Here is a 25,826-nt window from a genome sequence, read left to right on the forward strand (position 1 = left end):
CTGTTTCATGAGCACTTACTATGTGCTGGGCTCTATTCGAAGTAACAGGACAGTCTCCACCATGGAGCTTACAGCCTGGCAAACTAGGGCAAGAGCTGGCCTCAGAGCCATCTATGGCTTCACCGGTGACTGGCCCTGGCGACCCTTCCTCCTTCACAGCCAGCTTAACAGCTAGAAAAAAGAGAGAGTGTTCTGTCACCTTCCAGTTATCAAGAAAGCATGATAGTCGACCTGCCAGCATCCCTGCCCCCAACCTGGCAGGAGCAGGGGCATGGCTGGTCAGCAGAGTAACCGTCCCTCCACCCCCAGAGGAGGGTGGACTCACATCCCAGCAGGACTAGCACCGCGGGGCTGGCTGGGTCCTGTGGGCCCTCAAGCCTCACAAGAACCAGGTTCCTAAAAGCAGGCACAGAGAACTTCTCTAGCGCTCAGAGTTAGCAAAACTACAGAAACAGCTTGCTAAAGGAGGCGCACTGTCCCAAAGCAACGCACTTCTAAATAAAACACTTCAGAGAGAATGTGGCAGGTTTCTAGAGAGAGACATCACTGGGTTTTGCCGCTAATCAGGAGATGGATGTGGTAATGACCATGTCTGCTCCAGCTGGAGTCCCTGAGTGTGTTTTCCCGGCGGTACCGTGCTCTTGGTATTAGCGTGAGGCTGGGTCCATGAAGCATCTTTATCAAGCCCACTGCTGCACCCGCCGCCATGCCAGGCCCCTGAGTGAGGGGACGGGAAGTGCCCTGCCCCTGAAATGAAAGCGGTGCTGACCCTTCTCTGTTGCACGGGCAGCGACAGAGGTGGCCTTTGTCAAGTTACTGGAGAGACACACAAAACATTTAAACTAGAAAAGAACGCCCAGCAGTGTGCAGCGAAGCATCAACACCAGTGATAGATTCCTGGCGCAAACGCTTAGCTGGTCCCAAAAGAGCCTGTGTCACAGAGCACAGCCTACATCGTAGAACAACAGGGGAATGGGGTCTTGGCATCTCGAGACCTGGTTTCTAGTCCTGGTTATGCTGCTAATGGCTTCATGCGCTCGAACAAGTCACTTCACCTCTCCAAGCCTCAGTTTCCTCCTCCATGGAGTGTCCAAAGACTATGGGCTTCTGTAGTTGAAGTCCTTTAACCTGTACATGTAGGGAATAATTCTCAATGCACACACTATACTAAGCACTCTATGCCAGGCATTGCCTCACATAACCCTCTCATCAGCCCTCTGGGGTCTGCAGGATCTCCCCTTTTTATAGCCCAAGAGGCCCAGAGAAGGTGAGTGACTTGTTGCAGGTCACACAGCTGTGGAAAGTGGTACAGCCAGAGCCATGGTTAGTTGTTGGAGGCTGTGACCACACAGTTCTAAGCCCAGAGGATCCAAATTAAGTGCATATCTCATCTGCCCCTGGAAGATTATGAGGCCATGTATGGCAACAGCACTACACAGTTAGGCCCCCAGGTGGGTGTAGAAAAGCCAGGGAGGGTGGGAAGTGACATTTCTGCTCACCAGTGTGTGACTGGTGCTTGGTGGGATGCTGGTGCAGGGAGGTGCACAGTCACAGTTTACTGAATGAATAAATGAATGAACGAACGAACGAATGAGGCCACACACGTACTAGTTCAGAACAGGACTCAAGCCAGCTTCCCTGGGTTCATTTCTAGCTCTGTCACTTCCTAGTTGTGTGTAAAATGGGGTGATAATAGTATCTCCTGCAAGGAGCCACTTGGAGGATTAAATGAGTTTGTACATGTGAACGCAGTTAGCACAGAACCTGGCACAGAGTAAACACTAAGTGTTGCCTGTGATGATGGTGAGGACGAGTGATTTAACCAGAGGGTTGCATATCTATGTTGTGATTGAGCATTAGAGCTATTGCCCCAAGTGTTTTCACAGCCAGTGATGCCCCCTCCCTTCTTCTCCCCCTTTCTTGCTCCCTCCCCCTCTCTCTCCCCTCCCTCTGTTTTTCCTCCACAAGCACACAGTGAGTGTTTCCTGTGTGCCAGCCATAACCGAGGACACAAAATGAAATGACACAGGTCTTGCCTTTCAGGAGCTCAAAATTAAGTAATCGCAGGAGTCAGTTAAAATACCACTTAATACCGCCATAAAAAAAAAGAAATTGAGTTATTTGTAGTGAGGTCGATGGACACAGAGTCTGTCATACAGAGCGAAGTAAGTCAGAAAGAGAAAAACAAATACCATATGCTAACACATATATATGGACTCTAAAAAAAAAAAAAAAAGGTTCTGAAGAACCTAGGGGCAGAACAGGAATAAAGACGCAGACATAGAGGGTGGACTTGGGGACATGGGGAGGGGAAGGGGTGGGCTGGGACGGGGTGAGAGAGTGGCATGGACTTATAAATACTGCCAAGTGTGAAATGGATAGCTAGTGGGAAGCAGCCGCATAGCACGGGAGATCAGCTCGGTGCTGTGTGACCACCTAGAGGGGTGGGATAGGGAGGGTGGGAGGGAGACGCGAGAGGAAGGGGATATGGGGATATATGTATACATATAACTGATTCACTTTGTTATACAGCAGAAACTAACACAACATTGTAAAGCAATTATACTCCAATAAAGATGTTAAAAAAACAAACAAAAAATAAGTAATAAAATACAAAGTACAAAATGTTCAGCCTTAAGGGTACAAATAGCATGATTTCAGAGAAGGGATAAATTACAATAAAAATATAGAACTGTCAAAAATAAAATACCACTTAATAACTTCCGTGAGGGATGAGCAGTGTAGAGGGGCCACTAGATCAGAGTGGGGCCAGTCAGGGGTGGCTTCCTGAGGAAGGCACAGTGACCCATCCCAGGAGGAGGAGGGCCAGAAGGGCGGCCAGGCAGGCAAACGGCCAGGCAGAGAGAGCGCAGGCGCGCTGGAGGTAGAGCAAGAGGAGATAAGAGGTTTTCCACCAAAGTGACATCATCGGTGGGCACCCTGTGCCTGGTGTGCCTCCGCACAGGGCAGGCTCGCCCCCTCCCCCGGTTGGCAGCACCTCCGCTGAGTGCGGGGACACAGGCTGACCGAGCAGCCTTAGAAGGCCCCTCGTAAAAGCTTAATGCTTTTATGAATGGATGATACGGTTACAAGACAAGTGTGCAGGAGGATCTCGGAATTTTTGAGCAAGCAGGGCCCTCAGAGGGCTAATCCCAGCCCCTCAGTTGAGAGGAAGCAGAGGCTCAGCGAGGTCACACGGCCAGAGATTGGAGGAAAATCAAGATGGGACGCCAGACCCCCGGCTTTCTCACGTGCTGACTCCCCAACGACCTGTCTTTGTTTGGGTTCCCCAAAAGCAGTGTGAGTCGAGGATGGGGTGCAGGTAGTGTGTCTGGGATACATCTCAGGAGTGAGAGAGCAAGGAGAGGAAAGCAGGGAAGAGAGAAATGCCGATGGGAGGTGTGCTGGTGAGCTGGTTACTGCTGCGGGCAATGGGGGCTCAGCCCCGCTGGACCTTTGCAGGGAGTGTGTGGGATGCACCTCAGAATTGTCCCTCTAAGGGTGCAAGCCTGGGGAATCTGACTCCCAGCTCCCGCTGGGTGTGGTCTGGGTAACTGCCGGCACTTCTGGGCTCCCTGTTTGGGGACACCTAGTGAACACCCAGCTACAGGAAGGGCCCTGAAGCAGAAGACAAATTCGGGGGGCACATGGGGGTACAGCCAGTGTGCTCCAGAGCTGCCCACCACGGCTGCAGCTTGGAGTCACAGAGGACCAAGGGGCTGTGGCCCTGGACACAAAAACAAATGTCACAGCTCCTTAGCAGATAATAATAGTACCAGTAATGATTTCCATTCATCAAGGTATTTCCCTGCACCAAGTGCAATGCTGTGTGCATTATGTACATCACCCGAGGAAATAGGTACCAATTATCCCCCTCGCACAGATGAGGAAACCAAGGTCCAGGACTGTTTATGTAAATAACTTGGTTAAGGTCATATAGCTAGAAAGTGACAAAGCCAGAATTCAAACTCAGGTCTACCTGATTCCACAGACCTCCTTAAGCTTCCAGCCATACAGCCTTTCAGGTGTTCAGAACCTGCCAGGTGACCCAAGTGCAAGGAGCATGTCAGGGTTCAAGGCTCTGAAACATTCCTCTTCAGAGGAGGGAGAGTGCGGCTGTGGATGGCCCAGAGTGCGGATCCCTGAGCTCTCAAGGATTCGCCTTGGGGAGAGTCCCTTTCTCCCCTCTCTGTGCCTCAGTTTCCTCATCTGTAAAATAGGGCTATCTATGATGCCTTTCCAGCCTCCCTCATGAGGATCAGCCTGGTTGGAAGAGCTTGCACTGGTTACATATGGTGAAGAGACCCAGGTTCATGTTCTGGGGGTCATGATACAGTGGTTCAGACGTAGACTCTAGATTCAGACAGATTTGGAGTTGCCCTCCGGAGGATAGGTTTCTTGACATCCCCATGCCTCAGTTTCCCCATCTGTAAAATGGGGATAACAAAATGCCATCACAGGGAAAACATGAGTATCATCACTGTTTTGAGGTTTAGGTATGCGAACTCAGATCGGTCCCTGAACCTCTGTGAACCACGGTTTCCTCATCTGCAACATGGACCTCTTAACACATGCTCTGCAGAGTCGAGAGGCCCAAATAAGATCAGGGATGAGGACCCATTTCCTAAAACTTTTACAAGGGAGTTACTCTCTGCTTTCTGGGGTCTTCATGGGTGAAAACTGTCACACCACCATCCTCCTCCCCTGCTCCCATCTCTCCCATCCCCCCCAGAATTCTTTCATCCTGAGAGAGACTCGATATTTCTAAGAGATGCCTCCTGGTCCTCAATAAAGCTGCCTTTTTGAAGAGTAGGAGAAGCTACTATCATAGAAATGAAGGCCTCTCCTTTCCTGGTGTTTATGTCAGATACTGGATCTCACCAACAGTTTCCCCCAGTAACTTCAGGCACCTCCCTAAGTGTGAGGGATGCCGCAGGGTGAGGCTGAGGCTGGACATGTGTGTTTCCCCAACAAGTCCTTTTGTGGAGATCTGGTTGGAGGCTTCTCCATCCCTCTCATCAGCAAGAAGGACAGAGGAGACCACCGCCTTGGACACAGGAGGAGACCCTGAGTATCTCCCCTGCCCACCAACCCCGGCCTCAGCCCGAAAATACCTCAGAGCAGACACTGCTTTGGAGTTAAGTATTGCGCCCTCCTCACCTCCTTTCTTCCTATGCACCTGTTTATTGAACAGCTAGTGTGTATCAGACCAAGACAGATGCAGGCCCTGCCCTCATGGTGCTTAGAGTCAGCAGGAGAGTCCAACATTAAGAAAAACCAATTACATTATTAATTATTAAAATAAAAATTAAAATGAAAGGGATTTTCAGTGAGGTATGGGAGCATTCAAAAAGGGGTCCAACCTGGGCAGGGAGAGAGACAGGTTCAGCTGAGTTAGATGCAAGTGAGGGGAAGAGGATTCCAGGCAGAGGGAACAGCACATGCAAAGGCTCTGAGGCAGGAGGGCACTGTGTTGAAGCCATACTACAGAGGCTGGTGGCACTGGAGTATAGTGGTGGGGAGGGGGTGATAAGACTTCAGAAGAAAGCAGGGACCACACTGTACAGGGCCTTCCAGATCTGGGCAAGGAGAGTGGATTTTCTCTGTGCAGTGAAGCCCCTGGAGCATCTTCAGCAAGGACCTGACATTCACACAGTGCACTTTATGCTTTTAAACCATCCCTCTGACCACTAGGTGGAGAATGGATTGAGGGTAGCAGCAGGGAGATGGCTACGACTAATATGCAGGTAGTGAAGGGGAGTGGTTGGATCTGAGTTAAGTATTTCTTTGGGCGGAGGTACACACAGGTACTAAGTGTTGAAGCCAAGATTTTAACCCAGGAATATTTGTCTCCAAGTTCATGTCTAAAGGTTACATGGAAATAAACATGTATTTTCTTACAGTACATATTGATTTCCCCCTTCAAATTAAACTTTGAATCATTCAAATAAAACATGAATACATTCTCCTGGTTAAAATCAAAATATTTCAGTCAAAGCTAGAGTCCCAACCACTGCAACCAATCAGAGTGCCCTTTTCCTCCCCAGCGGTTCCACTGTCATGGGTTTGGAGCAGATCCTTACAGACATTTTGCTACATATTTACATATATATGTACCCATAGAAAATATAAACTATGGTTTTATCGAGTTTTCTGTTTTACATAAATGGAATCAAACTACGCACATTGCTCTGCAACTTGCTTTTTTCACTCAGTTTGTACTATGTTAGTACATGTAAATGGATTGCATTTTTAAAAATTGTTGCATAGTATTTTATGGACTGGATGCACCACGGTTGATTTAGCCCACTCACTTTCCAAAGACAGAAATGCATTTTTCTATAAATGTTGTAGCTTTTGAAGGGCTTATGAGGGTTTTTTTCTTTCAAAATATAAGACTTTTATTTATGCTAATGGAGGAACCTACACCGCAGCGACAACAGAAATATTTAGCAACACCCAGCCTGGTGACTAAATTTTCCCATTTTCTTCAGGTGCTTGGCATCCCTGGGAGCTAACTCTTGTCTATTGCCAAGTCTCTGTTTATAGCCAAAGGCTGTCTCGAGAACAAGGAGAATGGTGGAATTGTTAGCTTTTAGGTCCTGGGCCCTAAAATAGGCATCCTGGCACGATGTAGAAATAGTACACCTGTGGAGCCTCAGAGACCTGGGTTCAACTCCCAGCTTTAGCTGTGTGACCCTGAGCAAGTCACCTTACCTCTCTGAGCCTCAGTTTTTCCATCCATGGAATGGAGTTTATAATTGCCATCTTTTAAAATGGCCAGGAGAAGTGAATGTATGCCACATGTAAAGCGATGATGGGTCTGCAGCCCCAACATAGTGGAGGGAATGGGGCCGTGCGGGGGAGGGGGTGGGTGTAGATCCTGCATCTCTAAAGGGGTCACTCAAGGTCACAGAACAGTAAAAAGACGAATACTCTGCCACTGCTGGCAGTGCCATATAGGGGTGGCATATGAGTTCAAAGGGATTTTCTGCCCAGATTCTGGGCACCTACTGTGTGCCAGGCATTTCCCACATTGCACGGCCTTTCACCTTCACCCCAGCAGGCAGAGCAGAGGGTTGTCCCTCTGCCCCAATTTGCAGATGAGGCAACTGAGGTTCCAAGAGAAGGGGTGCCACTTGCCCAAAGTCTCAGTTAGTGTCAGGTTGAGACTGGAATTTGGTCCCTCTGTTTCTGAAAGCTGCCCTGAGGCTGCAGGCAGCTGCTCTGCAGAGCGCCCCCTCCTGGAAAGATAGGGAAGCTCCTCTCATGATGACATCTCAGATGTCTGCATTCAACCATCAAGAACCCTTTGCAGGAGGAGAGAAAAATGGCTTTTCTGGCCTCCCTTTTTCCAAGGAGATGAGATAAAGGCTACTCAGAAGTCACCTCAGGACAGTCTGAATCAAATCTCTTAAATGAGGTTGACAGAGAGAGAGAGTATGAAATGTCCATACTTTTGTGTGTGCAATAAGGCTTAGTTTTTTAAAGCTCACTCACTTCTCATTTGAGCAAGATGAGAAACCCCTCCCTTGGTGAAAAGGGCCTGGGCCAGGAGTCAGGAGTCCAGCCCCGGCTCTGCAGCTGAATCACCGTATCTGGGCCAAGTCATTTCCCCATCTCTGGGCCTCAATTTTCCTGCCTGTCAAATGGGAGAGTGAGACTGGCTGACCACAGGACATGTCCTGCTCCAACAATGGGGGAACCAGGGGGGAGGGGATGGAGGGTGCTTTAGGGGTAGGGTTGCTAGATTTAACAACGTAAAATACAGAATATCCAGTGAAATTTGAATTCCAGGTAAAAAATAATTTTTATTAGTATGTCCCCAGTATTATAGGGGACATAACTTATACTAAAAAATTATTTGCTGTTTATCTTAAATTCAGATTTAACTGGTCATCCTGTATTTCATCGGACAGCCCTATTCGGGGCCTTCACCTCCACTGGACCGCCCCCCCCCAACCCCGTTTCTTTGATACAGATAATTTATATCTTCACAGATTCTAGGTGAAGTCCTGGCCACCCACCTTCCAACCAGATCCTCACCACCCACTCCCAGCCTCCTGCCAGCGCCCACTTTCCTGCCTACATAGAAATTCTGGAGCCATGGGCTGACAGGTTTCATGGGTCTAGGAATTCCTACAGCGGAGATAGGGGTGGAAACTCAGCCAGACTTGGGGACTTAAATCAGTGGAGAAATTTATGTCCATGTGTGTCACGATGGCTAGAGGGACACAGTGTCTGTGGCTGCTCACAGCGGCTGGTCCCATTCTGTGCCACGTCCGCATGTGTGCACATGAACTAGTGGTATTGCGTCCATGTGTTATCGAGAAAACTATCTTTGGATATAAGGTATCAGAGCTACCAGTCCCCGGCCTTCAGCCAAGCCCATCCTTCGTGTCACGTGTGGGGAAACTGAGGTCCAGAGGGAAGTGGCTTGTCTGCAGTCATATGGCCTTCCACTCTGCCTGTCCTCACCTTGACCGCCCTCCTCCCCATCTTATTGGGAGGAAGTCTTCCTGCAGTCTTCCTCCTCCAGGAGGTCGTGATTAATTACTCCACCTCGTAAGACCGGACAATAGTAACCCGCTATCTTCACCTGGTGCCTGGCATAGCACTAGGCACCTTACACGGACAGCCTGCCAAAGCCTCGTCCTGCCCCTGTGAGGTAGGCCCCGCCGTGGCCCACATTTTACAGCAGGGGAAACTGAGGCACTGGTGGTGAGGTCACTTACCCAAAGTCACTCCAAGTTGGGATTTGAGCCCATGACATCTGACTCCAAGCCCCACCTGAGTTCTTGGTACTTGGTCGCAAACTAGCCACCTACGGGCTAAATCCAGTTTTGGATATGTTGTGTTTGGCCCTGGAATTTTTTTTTGTTTTTTGTTTTTTAATTTATTTATGGCTGTGTTGGGTCTTCGTTTCTGTGCGAGGGCTTTCTCTAGTTGTGGCAAGCGGGGGCCACTCTTCATCGCGGTGCGCGGGCCTCTCACTATCGCGGCCTCTCTTGTTGCGGAGCACAGGCTCCAGACGCGCAGGCTCAGTAATTGTGGCTCATGGGCCCAGTTGCTCCGCGGCATGTGGGATCTTCCCAGACCAGGGCTCGAACCCGTGTCCCCCGCATTGGCAGGCAGATTCACAACCATTGTGCCACCAGGGAAACCCTGGAACGTTTTTAATGGGGAAATTTTACATCAAATTCCAGGTGTCCAGCTTGTCTTAGAAGACCAGAGAATCTACCACACTGGGCCCACAGTCCCCCACAGGAGATGAGAAATATCTGTCCCCTTTAGAAGGGCTGAGATTCTTCACTTTGCCCCAGTCCCCATCACTCCCTGTTGCCTCCCACCCACCTACTTCACTCATTCACAAAACCTGCCCGACCCCACAGCTATTCTCATTTGCAGCTCCTGCCCTGTGCTCTGTCCCAGGACCCAGGATCTCAGTGTTAGGCCTGTGAACAACCAGATGACAGAACCTCTAAGCCATGGCTAGACCCCCCGACCTGGAGGACACCCATATTTTCTACTGGTCACACTGTAGACTCCAGAACATTTGAAGCACAGACCCTCAGGAGATTCAAAGACTCATCTCTCTTTGAATCAATCAGGAGGAGCCCGGGAGGTGGGCTGGCCCCACTGTCACTAAACTTCTTCTTAGTGAAACCTTCATTTACTCCAAACCTTATGAGGAGCCCCAAAATGTGAGCAGACCCCAGCAAGACCACTTCAGGACCTGTAGACCTTGAAATCCCTGCGCTCCTCAGGGTCCGTACATTCTATTGAACTCTCCTATTTTCAAGATGGGGAAACTGAGGCTCAGAGAAAGGAACTGGCTGACCAAAGGCATAGCTAACTGCTGCAACAGGCCACTGATGACTGTGCCTAGCCCCTTCCTCAGAGGCCCACCACCCTCTCAGATTCTCCCTTCTTCCCCTCATCAAAACCCACTCCCAGGAAAAAGCCTGAAACTCATTCACACTATGGTGTCCAGAACCAATGATGGCTTCCCCTCCCAGGGAGTCTAAAGGAATTGGAGCTTTTAGTTAAAGGGAAGAATTTCAGACATTGTCTGTGGGTAGAACTGGGCAAAGGAAGGAAGACAAGGAACCTCCCTGCAGTCCCTGAATCATACTACGTCGTGCCTGCTTGCTCTGGATATGGAGCTCCCAGATGCCACCACGGCACAAGAGGCTGGGGGCAACATTTCCATGTGCTTAGAACAGGGCTGGCCTGGGTTCTCAGGTCCCAGGAGCGGCGTCAGGGCCACCTCTGGGTCTCATGAAGGCCTTGGTCTCTTCCTCTGTGAAATGGGCATAACTCAGCTCGGGCTCCTCCCTCCCGTGCACAGGCAGGACGGCGGATCTCCAGTGCTTACCTGCTCTGATAGGCAAGGCAGGTGTGGGGTTTCCTTGGGAACGAGCCGCCCCCTGGCTCTCCCACGAGGTCTCGCCAGTCCGGCTCTCGGCGGCGGTAGGTGGGTGTCTCACTGTCGGCATCAGCACCTAGAAACCCAGACAGGAGGCATGCCCATGTCCTGTACCCCTGAACCGTAGACTGGGGGACTCCCAGGACCGCTGAGCTCCTGCATCCCTGAGTGTGGGGCTTTTGCCTTCGCGGGACACTCCCCAGCGCCCACACTGGCCGGGCCTCCAGCAGCGAGAGAAACACGGGTTGAATGAACAACTGGATGAATGAGCGAATGAACGACAGACTATTGGAGTTCTAGAACCTGCGATGTGGTAGCTTATCTATGATAGTAGTTATTAGATCACGAGGCCCCACAGCTGTAACAGCAGAATGTTCCAGTCCTCCAACCCCAGCACGCTAGTGTCGCTGTTCAGGAGACCCTCTGGGCCAAAGCAAACACTGGGCACCGGGCTCCTGGTGGGTGCCTGCCAGCCCCCTGCCTTGTTTTTGCCTCTCTCCCCTTCTCTCCTCCCTCCGCCATGTGGGTGATTCCCGGAACGTGTGTGTCTCTACTGGGCCCCCAGGCCAACCTCTCTGCACTCTGTCCACAGGTTTGCCAGGCACCGCTCCAGACCTGGAAAAGAGAAAGCAGATTTTTGGGCAAAACTTTATACCTCCAAAGAAGCCAAAAACCTTCCTGCAGCTCGTTTGGGAGGCACTGCAAGACGTGACGCTGATCATCCTGGAAATCGCGGCCATCATCTCCCTGGGGCTATCCTTCTACCACCCGCCTGGTGAAAACAACGAAGGTAAGACAGGGCCTGGGACCCCTGCTGCCCACCCGGCAACGTGCGTGCCTGGCCACACAGGAGGGCACTAGGGGCTCGCGGCCACCGCTACCTCCAGGTGAGGAAACCGAGGCCCAAGGGCCAGGGCCTCACCCACAGCTAGTGGGTGGCTGAGCCCGACCCCAGGCTGAGAGTGCCCGGCCCCCATTCTCCCATGTGTGAAATGCAGGGGTTGGACCAACAATGGTTATATTAGAGTGAGTGTTTATTGAGCACTTACAGGGTGCCGAGCTCTGGGCTGAGATGCTGTCCTAACAACCCCATGAGGTAGGGTCCATGATTATGCCCATCTTAAAGATGAGGAAACCAGGGCACAGAGAAGTGAGTTAACTGGCTCGAGGTCACACAGCTAAGAAATAGTCCCCAGGTTTTGCACTGGGGCTTGTTAAAAACACCACTGCCCAGACCACTCCCTGAGAGACTCTGGTTGTGTTGGATGGAGCCCAAGGGTGGGTGACCCCGAACTTCTGTCCAGGCTGCTCTCTGAGAGCTCCCCACTCTCACAGCTGGGGACAGAGCCCCCGAATCGCTCACCCGTGGCCTACATCCACACTCTGATCTGACAGGGCATCAGCCCTGTTCTCAGGTGCCCTGCTCTCTGGGTGCTCCAGCTTCTGAGCGACCCTGTTTCAGCTCCAACGCTGGGCTTCTCCTCAGAACCCCGAAATTGCTGGCTCCTCAAGGCCTGCAACTACGAAAAAATCCATGATGACGTCAGAGCTCTGTGCACCTGATATTCTACAACAGGGATCACAAACTTCAGCCCACAGCCAACTCTGGCTCACCTCCTGTTTTTATATGGCCCGTGAGCTAAGATTGGTTTTTACATTTTTAAGCAGTTGAAAGAAAATCAAAATAATACTATTTTGTGGCACGTGACTATTGTATGAAAATTCATATGTCATCGTCTAAAAATGCAGTTTCGTTGGGACACCCCCATTTATTTTCCATGCTGTCTGTGGCTGACTTCCCACCACGACGGCAGGGTTGAGTGACTGTGACAAAGACAGCAAGGCCCACAAAGACTGAAATATTCACTTTCAGGCCTTTTATAGAGAAAGTTCGCCAACCTCTGTCCTAGAAGATCAGGAAGGGAAATTTTGCTTCAAGAAAGCCATTCTCCCTCTCCCCGGCCAGCCACCGCTCTCTGAGTGTGGAAGGAGGATGCAGTGGATGAAGACTCAGTTTCTGAAGGGAGCCCGTTTCCCCGGGTTAGAATCCTGTCTCATCACTTCCCAGCTGTGTGCCCTTAAGCAAGTCACTTTCCTTCTCTGAGTCTCAGTTTCCTCATCTGCAAAACAGGGCGACAGACCTCACCTCGAAGGGTTATTACAGGGAGGTGGTGAAGGGCCGTGTGGACAGCGTGGCACGCACAGAGGGCACCTGGAGGTGCTGGACCTGCAGCCGCTGCGGGTAGACCGCCCCGGGCTTCCTTCCCTGCATCCCCGTCGGGGATCCCACGCTGTGTGCCTTGCGGGAGAAGGACTCTCAGTCGCGGTCCTAGCTTGGTTCGGTGTCAGGCACACCCTTGTGGGCCCGATGCTGAACATGCTTTCCCACGTGACGAGTCTCGGACTTGAGAGGGCATCCCGAAACCTGTCCTGGGTTCTGAATGGGGACGTTGTTTTGTGGGTGGAGGAAACACTGTGCCACTCACCCAGGGAGGGTTCTGGGGCAAACCCTCTTTCTCAAAGTCAGGACTTAGAAGTCCTAATGGAAAACCTCATAAATAAATGAGGTGGTTGGGATTAACATATACACACTACTATATATAAAATAGATAACCAGCAAGGACCTACTGTATAGCACAGGGAACTCTACTGAATATTTTGTAATAACCTATAAGGGAAAAGAATCTGAAAAAGAATATATATTTGTATATATATATATATATATATATACACATGCATGTATAACTGAATCACTGTGCTGTACACCTGAAACTAACACGACATTGTAAATCAATTATACTTCAATTTAAAAAAAAGAAAGGAAAAGAAAACCTCAACCTCCATTCATCCTTCATTCCAGAAGCTGAGCACCTCCCAAGGGCTAGGGCTTCACCAGCTCCATGACAGCTTTCCTTTCTGATGACAAAGTCTTTTAAACCTGTATCACTCTATGCATGTATACATAGATAGATAGGCAGACAGATATATATGCACACACATACCATGAGATATGTGGGATCACATATTTTTTTTTGTTAGCTTTTTATAATCTGATTTGGCGTTAGTAGAAAAGTGTAAACACTTTTCCTTGTTATTAATTATAATCAGACATTTCCTAATCAATGTGCTGTGTAAGTAGATAATCCTACTAGGGTCACTGCTTCAGGCAAGCGAATAAAAAGTGAAAAGCATGTAAGAAATAACCCTTATGGGCCTCCTTTCCCCAAGTGAGAAAGTGGTCTCTGAGGTTCCTTGAACAGCTGTCACCACACCCCCTCCCAGGCCAGAGTTTTCTGAGAAACTGGATAGCCAAGTCTCTCTGGCCAACTACCTCAATTTTATACCTAATATTACTAGCTGATTTCTTTTTTTTGCATGACCTCTTTCCAAAGAGGGTTTAAAGCAAATAAATTTGCTACCACGATTGAGATATAAATTTGACTTTGAACTTCCTGGCAGCCAAAGCAGAAAGTGAATTAGGATGATTTGCATAGCTCAAGTAATCAACAAGGAGGAAAGGTAGTTCTTTAGGAAGATAGCATGTCCCCTGACAATGAATTCTGGGATGAACTTTCACATAGGATATTATGAGAGATGCATAATGGGCAACATTCTTTGCAGAAGTTTTCCAGAAAATATAGAAGAAGATGGTACATGGCTACTTGCATGAGCCTTGAACAAAGCTAAGGGTGCAACACAAAGCATAATAAGAAGGGTAATTCCTACTATTTTTAGAGCCACAGCTAGTTGGAAGCTTTTAGGGTAAAAGTTCATTTGATCCTCACTTGACCCTCACAACAACCCCGTGGGCAGGTGCTATTATTACCCAGGAAACCAAGGCCCTGAGATGGTAAATGACTTGGGAGGTCAGACTTTGGGAAGCGGCAGAACCGTGACTCAGACCAAGGCGTTCCAGCTCCCGAGCCCACGCTTCTATCCCTCGGCTACGTTTTCTCAGAGAGTGACCAGGTTGAGTCAGTGCCACCCGGAGAAGTGACCTCATGTGACCCAATTTAGTGCAAGATTAGAACTCAGCAGGCAGATGATAGACGGGGTGCAGTGGGAACCTGGATCAGGCTCCCAGGCTGTACCAGGAGGAGCCTTCCCACAGCCCTGCACACAGATGGCTGGGATCACCTCCATCTTAGAGAGGTGGGAGCCAAGGCCCAGAGAGGGGAAGGACTTGCCTAAGGTCACACAGCTTTTAGACAGTAGGGCTGGATTTTAAACCCAAGGCTTCTGGTTCTTTCTACTGCCCCTCCCTTCCTCCAGCTGAGACACTAGCTCAGGCCACACTCAGTTGATGAGGGCAGATGCACACACTCTAGTCCCACAGAATGAAGTTCCTGCACTTCGTGACTGTGCTTCCTCCTCCCCAACACCCAGGCCCTGGCCTGAGCCCTGAGGTCTGGACCTTCCATGTTGCCTGGACCACCCCCTGCCATGTCAGACTCAGGCTGCATCAGTTATGTATAAAACGACGCTGGTGATGAACTAACAGGCTCTAGACTGCCTTGCAGCACACATAGCCCTTCCCTGTTTGCTTTCTTGGCTCAGAGACCTCCAGACACTTGTCAGAGGTCACACAGCACTTTTGTGGCAGGGCTGGGATAGGCATACCCCATGCTTCCAACTCCCTGCCTGTGACAGCTCCCCTAGTGCCAGAGTGCCAGCAGAGTGACCGGCACATAGTAGGTGCTTAGAAAATGTTTGTGGCTTGACCAGTTTTGAGAGTCCTTATTCGATGCTAGGCCCTGCTAACCACCTAGAAAGTAGTTTCCCCATTTTACTGATGAACAACTAGAGGGAAGCCCAGAGAGGCCAAGTGGATTCCCCAAGGTCACACAGACAGTATGCGGCCACACCCTAGAAAACCCTGGGTCCAGGGAGGGCAGCTGCAGGTTTCCCAGACCCTGTGGTCACAATCTCCAGATCTTGTCCCTGCCCCAGTCCAAGGGAGCCCCAGAGGAGACCTCAGCAGGGCCTACCCATGCCCCTCTTTCTTCCTCTTTCTCATCTCTTTCCCTTAGTTGCATCAGAGCAGCAGGAGTTGTTTTCAGGGTTTGGTGGCTCCCAATAGCTTAAGCAATCTGCATCCCTACTTTCTTGCCATCCCAGGGCACCATGTAATCACCAGACAGTTCTCAAAAAGCTGATGGGCTTTTGCTGGCCAAGTGAGTGCCCTCAAGGGCCCAGAGGGCTCCTTGGTATTGAATCAGCAAGGGCAGCAGCCAGGGCTTGGAGTCAAGGTAGCAGGGTGTGGACCCACTCAGCTACCATGCCCTTGGCTCTCAGAAGTCAGTCCAAAGAGAGAAGCTCATGAAAAGGAGAGGACCAATGTCTGCCGTGTACTCACCACATGCCAGGCCCTTACTAAGCCCTGGGTTCACAAAGTCCCTGGGGTCATCCCACTTTATAGCTGTCCAAACTGAGACTCAGAGAGGCCAAGTCACTCACCCAAGATCACACAGCAGAGCCTGGATTTGAAGCCATGTCTTTCCAGTTCCAGAGCCCAAAGGCTTTTCATTGTCCTGGACTGTCTCTAAGTGTCCTAAACGTTTCAGTTACTAAAGCGGGGGGCCGTTGATGAAGCACAGGACAGGGAAAAAACAGCCTTCCCACTTACAGAGCATGTGGCAGGGGCAGGGGATAACAAAAGTCCCAGAAGGAGAAGCACTGAGCTCTGTATCTTGAGTCACTCCCCTGAAGTCCAAGAGAATGCATCTCCATGTACTGGGTTTCTATTTAGCAAGGTTCACCTGTGTTTCCCAGTTTGGGGGATTTCACTGGTGTCGTTCACTAGTAGAGGGGCACCCTAGTTCCCCTCCTCCCATCTTCACGCGGTTCTGAAGTCCAGCTGGATCCCCTCTGACGCGTGGGGCTCGAGGCCCCATTCAGGCTGCCTGTGTGATGGCATCACGTGCTGGACAAGAAGCCACCCTGACACTGAGTGTTTACTGTGTGCTCGCTGCATCAGGTGCTTTACGTACAGCCTCTCCCCAGGCCTCACCACCACCTCGGAGGGAGCACCTGTCATTACCCCAGTTTTGCAGATGAGAAAACCAGGGCACAGTGGTTAAGCAGCTAGCTCCGGGCACACAGCTGGGATCTGAACTCCGAGCTAGCCCGATGCCAGTTATCGTCACATGATAATGATTATCATCACCACCAAAGGCTGGTTCAGTTAAACAGTTTAAAATTATTGGAAAAGTCTGAAATTCCCAAAGAAAAGAAAAGCGGCTTTGAGGACCCCACACAGTGGTATAGTTGTTTATTAGCCGATGAAGAGTGGCTGGTTCAGCGAAAGATGTGGCATTTTCTAGTGACACTGCCGGCCTGCAGTGACTCTGTACCATCCCAAGCGTGGGCCCACCAGCTGAGCCTTGACCCTTCCAGGAGCTGAGAGCCAGAAAACATTCCCTGGTACCACCTGGCCTTCTGGTCATGTTGCTTTCGACCCCTGGTTTCCCAGAGAGTCATGCTGGGGACTCTTGAAACTGCTGTTCTCTCTTCCTTGGGACTGAATTAGACTTCCAGACAGTCGACCACGGGTCTTTGGCAACATTTTCTACTTTCCCAGTGAGGCCAGCGTGTGGCAGAGAGGACTGCTGGGCTCAGGGATAGTGGGCAGGCCAGGTCCGGTGTCAGATTCCAGGCCTGGATTGAAACTCCAGATCTGCTGTGTGATCTTGGCTGAGTTGCTCTCCCTCTCTGAACCGCTTCTCTCCTCGCAGCCAGCTGGAGGATTAAGGTGAATGCCTGGCACACAGCAGGCCTTGCGAATGGCCCAGTCAGGGCCCAGCCCCGGTGGAAGGGGCCCACTCTGAGTTTTCTAGGAGTGGATGGTCAGGTGCTGCTCCCAGTCACCGCCCATGGAGAGACCCGTTCTCCGCCCCCCAACCCCTGCCCATTGGAAGGAAGGGCCTAGGCCAGTCCTGGTGTGGCACTCACCTCTCTGGGCCTCAGTTTCCACATCTGTTCATGGGGGTAATACCTCTCACTTTCCGGATCCTTGTGGGGATGCGGGAGACGGGATGTGCGGAGGGGCTTGGAAAGGCCCTAGGGCTCAGCACTGCGTGGGCGGGACCTGCCTTCAGGTCCTTCAAGTCCGAGGCCTTGGCATCAAATGTGTCTGGTGTCTTCTTTTTCTTTTTCACATGGTGGGTCTGGCAGGCCTTAAGCAATGTGGGGCCCAGACCTGGCGGTTCAGTGGTGCAAGGGTGTGGGGTGGAGGGTCACTGTGGATCAGACAAGTGGCTCGGGGTGTCGATGTCCTCACTGTGTAGTCGGGGCTCAAATCCAACAAGGGCTGAGTAAGAACCTCCTGTGTGCTAAGCAGAGGCTGGAGCTTTTGCCTTCCTCCCCTTGAGTCTAGAAGGTGGTCTCAGTGACCCCCATTTTGCAGATAAGGACACCAAAGCTTAGGGAAGGCTTACCCAGGACCACAGAGGGGCAGCAGCAGGATCCAGACCAGCTTGTTGGAGGGCAGGTCCAGCACTATGGCTCCCGCCCCAGCCTAGAAACCTGCCTCACAGTTGCTGGAAGTAGGGAAGGAAAGGACATCAGCAAAACTGCATTTTAGACCCTAAAGCACTTGCACTGTGGATTGCTGTGAGGCCCCTTCTGCCTGGCTGACCCACCCCACCTGCTTCCTTCTGCTCTCTGCAGGATGTGCAACGGCCCAGGCGGGGGCAGAAGATGAAGGGGAGGCGGAGGCGGGCTGGATCGAGGGGGCCGCCATCCTCCTCTCGGTCATCTGCGTGGTCCTGGTCACGGCCTTCAATGACTGGAGCAAAGAGAAACAGTTCCGGGGCCTGCAGAGCCGCATTGAACAGGAGCAGAAGTTCACCGTGGTCCGGGCTGGCCAGGTGGTCCAGATCCCTGTGGCTGAGATCGTGGTTGGGGATATCGCCCAGGTCAAATATGGTAAGTGACCCAACCACAGAGCCACATGCTGGAGCTGGCATCTGGGCACAGGTGGGACCCAGAGAGGCTGGCCCAGGGCAGGGGGTGGATTTCTGAAGGCTGAGCCCAAGCCAGGTTGTCTTCTGAGTTCCTTGGAGAGGTGGAAGGCTCCTTTCTGGCGGTAAGATTCCAGAATCCATTTAAATCAGAAATGGCAAATACATGGCACACGTACCACAACTCTCCAGACTTCTACCCTTAGCAGACATTACTAATCAATCTCAGCTCAAAGCCTAGATACATCCTCAGGCGCCTTCTCAATATAACACTCCAAGGACCACTAACACTCAGAATGGGTTGATGAGGTGAAATCCACTTCCCACCTCTGATTTGGCTGTTAATGGATGGTTGTTGGGCTAGAGAAGGTGTTATAGGGAGTGGACATGGATGAGCGAACATTCTAGGCCTGTGATGCTGCCATGGAGAAAGTGAGCAGGCTGGTGCCAAAGGGGATTTAGATGAGATATGTCCTAGGTAAGTAGAGGCCGAAGATGGGGGAAAGATTGGCAGGCCTCTCCTCACTCGGCCCTAGGGGGCTTGGTTTCCTCTGATAACATGCCTGTCTTGGGGGCTCTTCAGCCTAGTCAAGAGAGATTAATCCCTTCCAAAAGAATTTCCCCAACACATAGTTGAGACCAGAGAAGATTGAATCATTGAGAAACCTGGGCCCCAAATCCATGCCATGCCAAGGGAAGCACTTTATAAACTGAAGGACATGCCCACCCAAGCTAGGATTATTGCGGGACCTAACCCCAGCCCTCCAGGCCTCATGCCCTTCACCCTGGCCCCAGGCTGCAGCTGCCTATTGTCCTGTGATGGGCGCCGTCTTGGTTCCTGTGTCCTGGGAACTCTAGGCAGCCGGTTCCCAAGGGTGACCCTTCCTTGTAATCATGCCTTGAAGAGAATATTGCAGCCTCTCCAGCCACCTGAGACCCTGCTGACTGACCCCCTCCCCCTTCTTCCTACCAGGCGACCTCCTCCCTGCAGATGGACTCTTCATCCAGGGCAATGACCTCAAGATCGATGAAAGCTCCCTGACCGGGGAGTCTGACCAGGTGCGCAAGTCTGTGGACAAGGACCCCATGCTGCTGTCAGGTGAGCTGTGGCCCACGGTGGGCTCACTCCCGTTGCCGGTTCCTGCCCCCATGCCCAGGGGGCATCCATGTCCCCGTTATGAAGCTGGAGGGTCTCCGAGACTTTGGTCCTTGTCTCCGGACCTCTGGCCAACTCGGCCCCAAACGAGAACTCCCTCCCTTTTCCCCTGCAGTCGTACATTGAGCCTACTGTGCTCTCAGCAGCACTCCAGGCTCTGGGGCGAGCACAGTGAATAAAACTGACAACGAATTCCTGCCCCCGTGAAACTTACCTTTTAGTAAGTTGATTCTCTGAAAAGTCGAACATGGAAGCCTGTTCTCGTTAGGGATGAGAAAGAATCAGTCTGGTGATGCCTACTTTAGATGCCTGCTGTGTGCCAGGCATTGGGCTGGAGGCTGGGGACACAACAGCGTACAAGGCAGATGAGACCCCAGCCTTGAGGAGCTTGTAGTGTAGTGTGGAGAGACAGACAATGTAAAAATTCCAGAGGGTAATAGGTATAGGATGAAAAAAAAGCAGGGCAATGGAGTGCAGGTGGTTGGGGAGGTCAGGGAGGCCACATGTGAGCTGAGGTGTGAATGATGAAAAGGAGCTGGTCTTGCAACTTTCCAGGGAAAGAGTATAGCAGGGAGCAGGAGTAGCAAGTGCAAAGGCCCTGAGGCAGGACCATGAGCAAGAGGGAGACCTTGTGCGCCATGGTCAGGAGTTTATAAATTTTCTGAGTATGATGAGGATTCTCTGGAATCAGCAGTAAGCTGATCATGTTTACATTTTTAAGATCTCAGTCTGGCTGCTGCAGGGGGCAAGAGAGGAGGGGAGACCCTGCACAGGTAAGGCACCAGACAGGTGAAATACCCCCCCTCCAAGCAGGGACAGCAAAAAGGCTTTATTGTCCAGCAGTGCTCAGCAAACATCCTTTGAGCAGTTGCTCTGGGCCAGGCCCTGGGCCCTCGCTTCCATGATGATACAGACTCATTCCCTGGCCTTGGAAGCCCCCAGCTTGAGTAAGCTGGGGGAAGCAGACCAGCAGACAGCTAATTCCACAGTAGAGGAGTGAGGAAGGTGTGAGAAAACCAACAGAACAGAACTATCCAGAGAGGTGGAATTGAGCTGGGTTTTAAGGGGTGAGTAGGAGCCCACCAAGCAGAGTTGTGGAGAAAGGGCCCTCCTAGCAGAGGCGCAGCGGGATTTCCTAGAAATACAGAGGAGGAGCAGCATGTCTGCAGGGTATGATGGTAAAAAGGAGTGAGAATTAGGTCTGGGGCATTTATTATCAAGAACTGTCCAACCAACATTTATTAAGCACCTACTGTGTGCCAGTGATTAATGAGACAAACAAGGTTCCTGCCCTCCTGGAGCTTAGAATCTAGTAAAAGAGACAGACAAGGAAGGAACAAACAAGCAGATATGTAACATAATTTCAGATAGTGATAAGTCAGGTGAAGACATTACACCATTATAGTGAGATAGAGACCCTGAGGAAGGGGACGGGAATCTTAGTTGATCAGGGAAAAGCCTGTCTGAAGAGGTTGCATTTGAGCTAAAACCAGAACAATGAGAAGAAAGAACATTCTAGGAAAAAGGATAGCGAGTGCAAAGGCCCCGGGGGGTCTGACCAAGTGAGCATGGAAAGCCTCAAATGCCCTCTTGGAACTTAGAGCCACATGAGAGCTCAGTGAATGGTCATTGCCCTGTGGCCCTGGTTCTGACCTCTGGGCTGAAGTGGTTGTCAGAGAGGTGAGCATCCTTGGGAGAAGTGGCCGGGTGGGTCATGAGGATCAGTGGAAGTCGAGGGGAGGCGCTAGGCCTGAGTGGATGAGTGATGAAGGTTCCAGACAGTTTGGAGGAAGGAGAGGAGGGATGGTTCCCTGGCAGGAGGCTGGGGAGAGAAAATTGTTCAGGATCACTGACCTGAAGCATGAGCAACCAGCCACAGAGGTGGGCACAGGTGCAAAGACGCTGGGAAAGAGCAACAGGGCAGAGATGGATGGGAAGTCGACTGGCCAGCTGAAGTGGAATCAACCACTCTAGTCTCGATCTATCCATCTGGCTGGAAGCCCAGGCAAATGGAGTAGACCCTGGGCCTCTGGATGTCAGGAAACAGGAGCCAAGGTCTCCTGTGGTGTCTTTGTGGGCAAGATGGAGAAGACTGTGCTGAGGCCAGGGGATTTCGGTCAGTTTGTGCTGACTCTTGAACTGCTGGCAGTCTGGTGAAAGGTTTCTAGCAGCCTTCCCTGGAGCTCTGTCCTGTTGCAGTATGGAACGTATGCCCATCAAGTTCACAGAGACCACAAGTCCAGGAAGGCTGACAAAGAGAAAGCAAGAGTCAGTACCCACAAAGATGGCCAGAGTGCAGGGTGAACTAGACTCAAGAAAATGAAACTTGACCGTGAGCTGCAGTACTGACACTCAGAAACCCAGCTGCGTGGTGGAGAGGGAGGGCAGTGGCTTAGCCCAGGCTCCTGGGGAAAAGACAGTGAGAAAGGGGCATGGTCAGCCCAATGGAAAGCAATCTAATTGGAAAGAGAAGAATTCTGTAACAGTCAGAACCATTCTAGGAACAAAAGAGGCTGCCTGTATGGTAGTGAGTTCCCCGTCACTGATTGTGTGTGAGCAGGGCCTGGACAGGCTATGGGTGGGTCTGTTGTAGAGGAGGCCGAAACCCTGAATGGGCGTTGCATTCAGTGCTTCTCCCTGCGGTGAGAGTCACAGATTCAGTGCACCTGTCCTCACCTGCACCTCTGCTATAGACCCGCCTTGTTTCCTTCCTTCTGCCCTGCCTCTGCTGAGGCCATTCCCTCCTCCCACACGGCTCTCTCCGTTCCCCATTGCACATTTAACTCCTGCCCATCTGCTCAGTCCCACCTCCTCCACGAAGTCTTCCCTGACCACCCCTGCCCTGTGCCACCTGGGACCCATGCATTAGCCTGTGACGTCACACTGCACTCGGCCCATTCGGGCACAGCCTCATCATGCTGATTGAGTTTTGTGCTGCGCAAAGCATCTCAAATAAAATAAAGAGCAAAACCATCCACAGTCCCGCCACCCAAACAAATCGAACAGGTCTCACTTTTATGGGCCCCTTCCATCCTTGGCCGGTCCAAGAGGGTGGGAGCCCAAGCCTGAGGCTGTCAGGAGATCAGCCCAGCTCCACCCCAGGCCCTGCACACCTTAGGGCTCAGGCACTGTCTGCCAGAGTGAGGAGGGAGGCTGCGCTGCGTTGTAGAAAGAGCAGAGTTGGGCAGGCTGAGCCAGATCTGGGCTCTGAAGTGAACTTGCTGTGTGGCCTTGGGCATGTCGCTTCACTTCTCTGAGCCTCAGTTTACCTGTGAGGACAACGGTGACGTCCTGGTGTGTGATGTAGGTGAGGCCCCTACCTAGCACAGTGCTGCCGGAGGGATGCTCACGGTAGGCTGGTTCCCTTCCCTGTTCCTCGGACGGAGCCTGGACTTGGGAGTGAAATAGCCTGGATTCACATCCCGACTCTGCCCTTCACTGGCTGGGAGACCCTGGACAATCTTCTTACCCTTTCTGAGCCTCCATTTTCTCTCTTGTAAAATGGGAGAGTAACCCCAGCTTACATGTCCCTTTCCCCTCCCTTCCTTCTTCTTGAATGTGTCCCCTTTCCCCGTCTCTGGGCTGGCCCTGTCTCTCCACCATCCAGCTCCTCCCCACCTTCAGCCTGCCCGAGCCTGCCTCCTCCAGGGGGTTCCCCTGGATTGCTGTCTTCCCCAGTGCTCTGAACCCTGCATAACTGCCATTTGGACTCTCACGTGACCAGACATCTCAGACCCTTCCCCTGTGCTGGTGGCTTTGCTGGGCCTTCTGATCAGATGACCCTCAGAAAACACAGAGGGACCATGCTGGGGGCACCTGTAGGGTCCTCATGGTAGTTCAGAAACCCCCACGTGGCATCTGGCACACTAGCTCAGCCTAGAGGAAGGCAAAGAACGCTCAGTTCTGGATCAGGTGGCCTGCCATGCCCGACCTTTGACCCTGGAAAGTCCCTTCCTCTCTAAGCCTCCACGTCTGTGTCTGTGCAGTGAACCAGTGAGGAGCCCTTCCCCCCTGCCTACCCCACAGGGCTGTTGTGGGGACCACATGCCTGGACAGATGTGACTGTCCTCTGTGAATGGTGCATGTGTGAGATGCTGTGTGGTGTGGAATGAACACACCTTTGGAGGCAGAACCTCCAGGTTCCAGCCCTGCATTGGCTCCCGCTGTGACCTCTGCCCATCAGGACCTCAGTCTCCCCATCTGACAAATGGGGACAGACCAGCCTTCAGAAAGATTCAGATGTCTCCAAAGCTGAGGGCACAAAGGAAATCCTAAAGGCCTGGAGCTCGTCCCCCAGGCCGATGTCTGCAGTGGCTTCAGCCCAGGCAGAGTAGAAATGTGCAGAAATCGCAGGTCCCCACGTCCACGGGGTAAGGCAGGGGGAGTGTGGGCGCCAAACCAAGCACTCACGTACTTCCCCTGCTGCTTGTGGACATGCCACCTGTGTGGCTGCGAAGTCCACTCTCTGCAAAGGGAGCAAGAGATTCAGATTTTTCAGGTCAATCTCCTGATGTTTAAGACATTGGGAAGAAATTCCAATTTTTCAAAAGCCTGTGTGGGTCAGACAACCTATGGGTGGGCCCTGGAATACAGACTCTGACCTCGGCCTATTTTTTTTCTTAGTTTTGTATTTTAATGTAATTTCAAACTTTCAGAAAAGTTGCAGGACTAGTACAATGAACGTCTGAATGGCCTCCCCTCTGGTTCAGCTGCTGTTGCCATCGTGCCGCCCTTGCCCTCAGGAGCCTCACTCTCTCCTTCGTCAGGGCCTCTTCCTACTTCAGGTGTGTCTCCCAAGAAAAGGGATCCTCGTGCGTAACCACAGCACAGCGGTCAATTCAGGAAACATTGATGCAGTACTGATACCCGACATACCATCCATATTCACGTGTGCCAACTGTTCCCACAGTGTCCCCCAGGCTGGGAGCCAGCGTAGGATGCCATGTGGCATTTAGATGTCCTGCCTCTTCAGCCTCCTTTAACACAGAGCAGGTCCTCAGTCTTCTTTTGCCTTTCCTGGAAGGCCAGTGGTTTTTAACCCGCCTGGGTCATGAACCCCCATGAGAGTCCCATGAAAGCAATAATCCCTCTTATGAGAAGTAAATGTCCAGACTTGTCACCTTACAGCCTGTCAGGGGACTCACAGATCCCTAGAGAACCGTGGTCTGGTCTCGATTTGCAGCTGGGGAAACTGAGGCCCCAAGCAGGCGTGTAAAGCCCCACCGAGGCCAGGGCCAGAGCGAGACTCCAGCCCTGCAGCCTCCTAGCGCCCACACGCGAGCTCGCCTCCGAGGACCCTGTGACTTCATTACCCAGCGGCGTGGCCTGTTTGAAGCACCTTATAGCGAATTCCACGGGGAAAGCAACAACCAGGCACCATCGATGTGGCCGTGGAAGGGACGGGGGCCAGCGGGCCAGGGTGGGGACTGTCCTCAAAAGCAGTAGGGCCATTGGCTCGGCCCCCTGCAGGAGCCCACCCTCCTCCATCACCCCTGGAACCAGAGCATGAACAGCATGAGGTTACCCAGGACATCGACAAACTCTCTCGGGCCTGCCGTCCACCCTGCCTGCCGAGCGGAAGGCCAGGCACGGGGAGCCGGACCTGCCACCACTGCCGCTGCCACCAGGGAGCCTAGGACAACACCGTGACCGCAGGAAGGCCCAGTGTGCCGCTCGGCCCGCGCTCTCTCCATTACACTACCCTGCCTCTTCTCCATGAGAGGCAGCGGGGTGTAGTGGATAGAGCACGGGTTCAAGTCCCGGCTCCACCGCTCACAGTTGTGTGACCCTGGGCCATCGCTTAACCTCTCTGAGCCAGAGAGGCCACAGGTGGGCGGAGGGGCTTGGGGTTGTGCCTGCACTAAAACCTACCTCACAGGGCTGTTGTGAGGGGGACGGGCTTGTGGGCCCTGAAACGCTTTGCCGACTGTCTAATGCTCTGTGAGCATGCGTTATTACTGTTATTAACTGCGTTGATAACAATACTGATGACAGAACCGCGTCTGGCATGGGAATCGCATTGGCTTTGCTTGGTGCTTGTGTTAGAGGCAGGTAATAATCCCCAGAGAAGGCCTCCATCCCTTCTTCCCTTCTCTACCCCCAGGAAAAGACCTTTTAGAAGGTCCGACCTCTCCCCTCTCCCTGTCCAAAGAGAGGCTTAGGAAGTCAAAACCAGGAGAGTGAGGAGCTCTGGGTTTAAGCCCCTACCTGTGCCTCATGTGCTATGCAACCTCAGTGAGCCATTTGCCCTCTCTGGGCTAAGAAGCTTCATTTTGTAAAG

General features: G+C 51.9%; 1 protein-coding gene across 8 annotated transcripts in view; it reads left to right on the top strand.

The window, feature by feature from the left end:
- The window catches only part of ATP2B2 (ATPase plasma membrane Ca2+ transporting 2), a 115,759-nt gene that overhangs the window by 21,403 nt on the left and 68,530 nt on the right, over nucleotides 1-25,826 (top strand). For all 8 annotated transcript variants that reach the window (XM_057555229.1, XM_007192572.3, XM_057555230.1 and 5 more), the window contains exons 2-4: nucleotides 11,022-11,219; nucleotides 18,098-18,355; nucleotides 19,364-19,489. In XM_057555229.1, coding sequence (XP_057411212.1) covers nucleotides 11,022-11,219; nucleotides 18,098-18,355; nucleotides 19,364-19,489 — 582 coding nt within the window. The remainder of the gene's footprint in view (nucleotides 1-11,021; nucleotides 11,220-18,097; nucleotides 18,356-19,363; nucleotides 19,490-25,826) is intronic.

This window comes from Balaenoptera acutorostrata, chromosome 10 (assembly GCF_949987535.1).
Source record: "Balaenoptera acutorostrata chromosome 10, mBalAcu1.1, whole genome shotgun sequence".
NCBI lineage: Eukaryota > Metazoa > Chordata > Mammalia > Artiodactyla > Balaenopteridae > Balaenoptera > Balaenoptera acutorostrata.